This window comes from Selaginella moellendorffii, unplaced genomic scaffold (genome assembly GCF_000143415.4).
Source record: "Selaginella moellendorffii unplaced genomic scaffold, v1.0 SELMOscaffold_2, whole genome shotgun sequence".
In the NCBI taxonomy this organism is placed as follows: domain Eukaryota; kingdom Viridiplantae; phylum Streptophyta; class Lycopodiopsida; order Selaginellales; family Selaginellaceae; genus Selaginella; species Selaginella moellendorffii.
This window is the reverse complement of record NW_003314263.1, coordinates 3,301,721-3,309,021: the sequence shown is the minus strand read 5'-3', so window position 1 is coordinate 3,309,021 and position 7,301 is coordinate 3,301,721. Positions and strand designations below refer to the sequence as shown.

At 45.3% G+C, this 7,301-nt stretch overlaps 1 protein-coding gene and 1 long non-coding RNA gene across 9 annotated transcripts; one reads left to right on the top strand and one right to left on the bottom strand.

Moving 5' to 3' along the window:
* Positions 1 to 781: 781 nt before the first annotated feature.
* LOC9661373 lies at positions 782 to 3,583 on the top strand. 8 transcript variants are annotated; one of them, XR_002994120.1, is made up of 13 exons: positions 787 to 943; positions 989 to 1,059; positions 1,163 to 1,230; positions 1,315 to 1,379; positions 1,428 to 1,471; positions 1,525 to 1,567; positions 1,675 to 1,742; positions 1,795 to 1,849; positions 1,905 to 2,090; positions 2,154 to 2,290; positions 2,348 to 2,501; positions 2,567 to 3,128; positions 3,186 to 3,583. It is a non-coding gene; the product is annotated as an uncharacterized LOC9661373 (long non-coding RNA). The 8 variants fall into 8 exon arrangements; XR_002994121.1 differs by having other exon boundaries at positions 788 to 943; positions 1,315 to 1,471; positions 3,186 to 3,281; positions 3,351 to 3,583; XR_002994125.1 differs by having other exon boundaries at positions 782 to 943; positions 1,315 to 1,471; positions 2,232 to 2,290.
* Positions 3,584 to 4,200: 617 nt separating this feature from the next.
* Positions 4,201 to 5,727, bottom strand: LOC9643257 (DELTA-alicitoxin-Pse2b). The gene is made up of 2 exons (XM_024689217.1): positions 5,523 to 5,727; positions 4,201 to 5,463 (listed from the first exon to the last, which is right to left on the bottom strand). Exon 2 carries the CDS (start codon positions 5,443 to 5,445, stop codon positions 4,354 to 4,356), a length of 1,092 nt encoding a protein of 363 aa, XP_024544985.1. The 5' UTR covers positions 5,446 to 5,463; positions 5,523 to 5,727; the 3' UTR covers positions 4,201 to 4,353.
* Between the last annotated feature and the right edge of the window lie 1,574 nt (positions 5,728 to 7,301).

The window sequence follows — 7,301 nt, the reverse complement described above, 5'->3', positions numbered from 1 at the left end:
GTATACTAATATTAGTGTAGTGGGATTTTGGTAGGCGTCGGATTAGTTTCAATCCGGACCACTCGCTCCTGTATATAAGCTAGGGTTTTTAGGCTAATTGATATGCACATTTCTGTATTCCCTTTCTATATTCCAAGCACTCACATAGTAGTGTTATTTCTACTTATTGATTTAATTGATCAAATAAAAGTTTATAATTATAAACATGTTTGTAATTTATAACTACAAGATTAATCTGAATAAATAACTACTGTTAGATGGTAGAATATCTTTGAATATCCAAGCATATTCTAAATATCCATTACCATCCTCTTTGGTTAAGCAAACCAAAAAAAAAAGAAAAAATGCAATAATAATAATAATAATCCCGAAATTCTTTCTTAGAGATGCTCGAACTCTCGACCTCAAACCTCAGGAGCTAAGAGTTGACCAACTGCGCCACCATCTTTTACATCTTATAAACTCTCTTAATGAATGATCGACAAAGCACATTTTCATTGTTTACAAACATAAGAAAGACGTGTGGTACGTTGTGTCAAAACTTATACCAACCCATTTACTTCTTTGAAAACAAGACTGCGAACCGGTTTAATGTGTTTTAAAACAAACGTGCGGTACGTTGTCAGAAATCTTCGTGTCGGACCACTTCATGACGGAGCCCTAAACCAGAACAGGGGTGGTGGAAAAGTCTACGTCACAGCCGTATATGTGTTACAAACAAGCTTGCGATATCTTTATTGAAATAAGAAAATGAAAAAAGGTCACGAGTAAGAATGGGATGAGAACTCTCGAAATCAGTAAACTCTCTTAATGATCGACATAGCTTATTGCCGCATTGATGTCCAAAACCCTCTTGAGAGAGAAACAGAGAGAGAAAGGTCATCTTGAGGTGTGAGCGACTTGTGGGTCTTTCTCTCGAATGGATCGGTTCGTCAGTGCCCAGGTAAGAAGAAACGAAGCTGTGATGATTCATGTTTTTCGCCTCCAGGCTCCTTGTCTCTCGGTAGGAGGGCCTCCCTCTCAAGTGGGCTTCTAGTTTCCGGCAAACTAATTGCTCAGGTATGCTCTCGCAATACGTCTTTGTTTGAGCTCAACGAGAATGACTCCGAAGGTTTTTCTTCTTTCTCTTTGTCGTTTCTTCTCAACATTATTTTCTTCTCAGAAGGCGGTGGTAAGTTTTTGAAGCTAGCGGGAGTGACTGGAAGTGCTACTGCTCTTAGCAAAGTCTTGGTAAGTCTTGTTGTATCCCTCTCGTGTTAAAAATGTTTTTCATTCTTTGCAAGATTTCTGAGTTTTTTCTTCACCCCTTCACAGGGATTAGTTCGTGAGCTTGTTCTTGCTGCTGTATTTGGTGTTGGTCCTGTCGTAGATGCGTTCGGGTATGCATCGAGTTCATGGTGCTCTTCGCTAAGTTCGAAAGTTTGTAGATATGCGTCCATTGTACCAGGATTTTTTCTGATAATCCTTGGAGGTATACAGTTTCTAGCTGAAGCATCGAGCAAAATTCACCGTTAATTCTTACAGGAATCAATGGACCAATCCACATAGCAATGGTATCGGCCTTAAGGTATGTTTCGAGTTTCTTGAAGTCATTTTTTTCATCCTCTTTTAGCAAGATCTCAAATGAAAACCGGTTTTTTTCCCCTACGCTTACACCATCCTCTTTTTTATCAGATACCTTTGAGCCTTGGCATTCTCATGTACACATTAGCGGCTTTTCTTATTGATGCAATCACAACAGGGTAAGTTTTCGGCATTCCTTCTGTCGTAGAATCTGAAAAGCTTTCCAAACAGATTGTTATTGAAAACAAGCAGTGGATTGATCACGAGAAGCATGGCTATACTTCAGGTAGCTTCAGAAGAAGAAAAACTCTCAAGTTGCAAAAACCATCCTCTTGATCCAGCTGAGAATCATGGCGCCTTGTGTAACACTGGCGTGCTTGATGGGAATCGGCTGTGGAAGTTTTGACCGAGCTTTCACGTCCAGTTTGTAGCCAAACTTTGGAATGGGTTTCGTGTGCAGTGTCTCGGGAAGATACGGGATTGCATCCTTGAGTCCTGCTCTATCAAGCATATCGATCATTCTCGCTGTAAGTTTTGGTTACAAGACAAAAGATTCGTGTGTTCTTGACTGTGTTCTTGGATCCATGCAGGCTGCAATTCATTGCAAGCTTTGCAATCCTCATTGCCTTGAGCTTTAAAGTCGATTCATACAAAGTGGTGCTTGACAGGAGGTGTTTTGCTCGTTTTGGCCTCGACAGTGGGAGCTTTGGCTCAATGGCTTTTGCAGGTTGAAGTAACTCTTTCGATACTTCTCGCGTTTAAGTTTTTCTTTTGGATCAATCAGATCTTTGCTCAAGATGATCGAGGCATCAAGCTTTGCATGCTTTTAATGACCGGTCTCGCGATCCCTCTCGCTAAGCCGATCGTCCGAGCTCTCGTCCAGTGCTACACATTTGGCGACTCCGCCGCTCAAGCCGTATCATTGCTCGTCAAGCACTGTAAGTTCTCCTTTTTTCTCGTTTCGATCGCTGGTTTTCATCCTTTCTTCTTCAATCGATCTTAGATGCGATGGCCTCTACTTGCGACCTCCTTGAACGTATTTTCTACGCTCTTGGCGATCTCGATTTTACGTGAGCTTGGCTGCCATCTAACGCTCTCTTGGACTGGCTGCTCGTTGGAAAACTTTGTGGAAACTCTCTCTCTCTCTCTCTCTCTCTCTCTCTCTCGTGCTCCAGGTAATGGCCACTTCAATGGCACCGCTACGTAGATGGGCCTGACAACCAAAGCTTTTGGAGAAGCTCACAACACCGGCTCGCTCTCTCTCTCTCTCTCTCTCTCTCTCTCTCTCTCTCTCTCGTGCTCCAGGTAATGGCCACTTCAATGGCACCGCTACGTAAAATTCTAGATGGGCCTGACAACCAAAGCTTTTGGAGAAGCTCACAACACCGGCTCCTCAGATGATCAAACTTCCGGTTGCTTCCTTTTGTTGCAGCTTTTAGACGACGGTGCAACCTTCTCAGGCATCCCAAAATTTAGCGCATGACTGTTGCGGAGTTTTTGGAACGGAGTGGAGGCTCCACGCTTGTTGATGTAAGCTGGTGCCCCAGAAGGAGGCTTTCTTCAAGGTACTTAATTCTTCTCACCCAAAAATTGTGTAGATTTTCTTCTTTTTCATGTTGCAGACTGTCGGAAATATGTATCAACACAGCTGTCCGAGGAACTTAGCTGGATCAAGGTTGAAAAGGAGTTGCTTCATCTGCGAGAGATCCAAGCAGGAGGTAAATCGAAGCTGGTTAAGGCAGACTTTCCTTTTGTGATTCAGTTTAAAACACTTGACTTGAGAGCAGGACTGACTTGAAAGATGGCTTACCAGCCGGGACCTGCAAATACATGCTGCGCAGGTGCAAACTTTGTCATCGAGCAGGCAATGAAATGACAAGCTTCACAAGCATGACGGTGGTCTCCTCATTTCGTGAGTGCAAATGCTTTTCTTTTTGTTGTTCTCCCCACACAAGGCCCGATTTCAAGCTAAAATCCCAATTGCGAGCAAGCAATTCTAATCTTAGCCTTGATCGTGTCACAATGGTCTCCTCCACACCATGATCGCCAATATTCTCCTCTTTAGAACATGATGCCAAGCTAAATCGATGGATTCCTGGACGGCATGATAGACAGGACCAAGAAGAGCATGACCCGTGCGTGCACCTAGAGGAAGAGGTCAATGGATCCTTCAATCTGGTCGGAGCTCATCAACTCCCGATCCCCATGCTCTGGCGCTTCGGGTCCTTCTCGAATGATTGGTATAGCGCGCGACCATGTCGTAAGAGAGCTGCTTGGCTCATGTACAGCGCTGAAAAAACAAAAACCAAGTGTAAAGAGCTTAGAAAACTTACAGTTGAGAACGCACGGCAATGACTTATCAAGACGTTGTCAAAACTCCTTCGAAGGTAGCACCTTGTCCAAGTACGTGTGTTCACTGAGAAACAAACCAGAGCTGAGTTAGCTTCCAAAGCAGTCACACGAACCTGGTCAAGTAGCAAATCGTAGCCGCTCCATTTTAGGCCACTCTTTGCAACTGCTGGATCCCGCTCAGGAGAGTTACTTGATCCCAGGTCTTCCAGCTGAGGTGTGCATGTCTTGGGGAGCTCATATAATACATGGAAGACATCCTTCACCTACACAGTGTACACAGCTGTCGATATTGCGTCTTTTTATTTATTCTTTTTGAAAACACAGGACTGTTAAATACAAACCACACACAACCATGCAAAATATACATAGAGATGCATGTTATTGTAGAGACGTAATGCAATGCAAATCACAACCAACAAACACACAATCATGTCTGGCTCATTCTTCGTCATAAAGAAGGATGTCTGAATCGATCGCAATGCTGTTCTGACCCTGGTCCCATATCGGAATCATGTTGTCAGCACCACAGTTCGGCTCTTTGGATTTAGTGTTGCAGCGGCACTGAGGAAACTTGTACTCACACGACCTGTTAGGCAGCACATTACGGTCGAGGTTATCCTTCTGCCGCTGAACCTGAGCCCGGCCATCCGGTCCCAGAGCGTTGATGCACGAGTTACCGTAGCAGTAGCATCCAGATACACCACTAAGGTTGCAATCCTTGTCAAGCCTGCAGCCCTGGCACTGGCGAACGCACTGATACTTGCCATTGCTGAGCCTCCGAAACTGCTGCAAGACAGTCGCGGGTGTGTTGAGCCGGTCCAGGGGACACTTGAAGGCGAGGAAGCCTTCATAGTAAGCCTGGAGCGCCGTCGCCACTCTCCACTCCTTGGACGCGGACGACATGTACTGAGACAAGACGGGCGCCCACACTGGAAAGAAGCCATAGCGTACTGCTTCCTTGCTCGTGGCTCCCTCCTCGATGAACTTCCGGATGAGATCGTTGGTTATGTTACCCGAGAGCAGCTGCGAGACGGTGGCGGAGGATCCACCCCGGGCCTCTCGAGTGTCTTGCGTGTCGATCCTCTCCGCGGCGCGCATGTCGTCAAGAGTGATCCCCGCGCAGCCCTCCAAGTTGGGGAGGACTCCCTTGAGGCCGGTGAGCTTGGCACAGGCTTTGGCCTGCATTTGGCGCTGGGTGAACGTCGCCGTGGAGGAGGCCACGGTCCACTGGCGCAGCCATGAGCCGTGGAACGTCTCGGACACGTAGTGTGTTCCCCACTTGTTCAAGAAGGATCGGTATGGCCCCCAAGCGCTGTCGGAGCTGGGTGGCTCGGGAAGGTTGCGCAAGTCACTGAGGAAATCAGAGTTGAGTGGGAGGGTTTGGATGGCCCTTGCATGGTTCCGGAGGTAGATCCTCTGGTTGTATGACTCCACAAACACGGAGGTGGTCCTGATGCTTGTCTTGCTCCCCGCAATCTTGTTGAACGATGCCTCGATGTTAAGCTGCAGAACTTTTATAGGAACGTTCATCCCAAACGTAACTCCAAACTGTGATCACAATACAAACCACCGATCAGATTAGGAACTGGTAGTGTTGCATAGCTTACTGATCTGTAGAGCTCTTCGTTGTTACTAGTGTGGGCATGGTTGTTTGTGACAGAGGTATATTTCTCGGACAGCAAGAAGTCGTTAGCTCTCTCGTTGAAAATGGGCCTCAGGGTCCTCAACGGAGATCCCAGATCCGTGGTGGGAAGATAAACTCCATAACCAAAATGCACGTTTTGGGCAGCGACTACACACACAAAACAGAGATTTATATGACATCAAAAATGCACTCAAAGGAAGGACGATGGATGATACCTGTTGAAGCATAGAGAACAAAAAGAACAAAGAAGAAAATTCCTGAAGAAGCCATTCTTGTGTGCTGCTTGAAGATTTTACCCTGGGTTTTATAGCAGCCCACGATTTCAAGTTGTCATATTTTGTTTACAGACATAAGAAAAACGTGTGGTACGATGTGATACCATATGGGTCAGTGCTCAGTTTCATAACATATACTCATCTCAAGATAAGGATGCCGTGCCAATCTGTCAAGTGCAAAAGAGTTGTTGTTGAATAGTTTGATTTGTTGGTTATGAAGCTTTCAGACAAGGGTGCTAAAAAGCCATCTAGTCTGTGGAACAGTGTTTGAGTTATAAAGTGTTACAAACAAGCTTCTTGCAACAATACAGACCTTTATTGAAAATAATTTGTTATGCAGTGCATGTAGTAATGTTTAGTTTGTTTAATAGTAGTTGTGAGGGCCAAGTGTATGGCTACGATGCCGTATATTAATATTAATGTAGTGGGATTTTGGTAGCCGTTGGATTAGTTTCAATCCGGATCTCTCGCTCTTGTATATAAGTTAGGGTTTTTAGGCTAATTGATATGCACATTTCTTTTATTCCTTTTCCATATTCCAAACATTCACATTGGTGAAGGTGAGGGGCACCTTTGATTGTCCCTGAGGAGTGCTTGGATTTGAGATTTTGGTTTAGATCTAGCTTTTGCATTGTCTAGATCTAGCTTTTTCCATTTCCTTCTTTTTATTCTTTCCTTTCAGGATTTTGGTTTAGATTTAGCTTTTAACATTGTCTAGATCTACCATTTCCTTCTAGCTTTTTGTCATTTATCTTCTTTTGCTCTTTTTTTTTTTCATTCGTCTCCATGGCAGATTAGCAATCTCCTCTTTTGACTCTCGAGTAGCAGTTGGTCCAATTGCTTGATGCTATGCACTTGCAATTGAACAACCAAACTCAATTGATGGCGGCATTCACGGCACGTGGTCCAACTCCTCCTGCTCTTGGTGCCAATCCTCGCATTCAGCCGGAGTTCTTTCGTGGGAATCCCGGGGATGATGTGTACCATTGGTTTGATCACTTCACGGTGATTGCCACATATCATTCTTGGGATGATGCTCGACGTTTACGTGAGTTTCCCACATGTCTCCAAGGGACGGCGTTGCAGTGGTACAATGGATTGAGTGCGGCCACTCGTGAGGATTGGAGTGTTGTTCCGGACGTCTTCAAATGCGCCTTTGAACATGCCGACGATTGTGACGATGCCTTCCAACAATTGCATCGTCTTCGCCAAGGGCCATCTGAGTCGGTGATGCAATTTGGCGTTCGTTTCTGAAGTCTTTTGCTTCGTGCGGAGCCCAATATGTCGGAGCGGATCAAGCTAGGAATGTTGTGGCCAGCACTTCGTCAAAATCTTGTCGGCCTTGTGCATGCACTTGCTTCTGCCACCCTTGACGATGCTTTTCGCTTGGCACAATGTCATGAGATGTCGCCTCTTCCACTTCTCGTTGCACGTCCTTCCACTCCACTTTCTATGAGTGATGGTTC

Coding starts and splice junctions, on each gene's coding strand:
- LOC9643257 (XM_024689217.1), bottom strand. CDS start 5,445: ATGAACGTTCCTATAAAAGTTCTGCAGCTTAACATCGAGGCATCGTTC.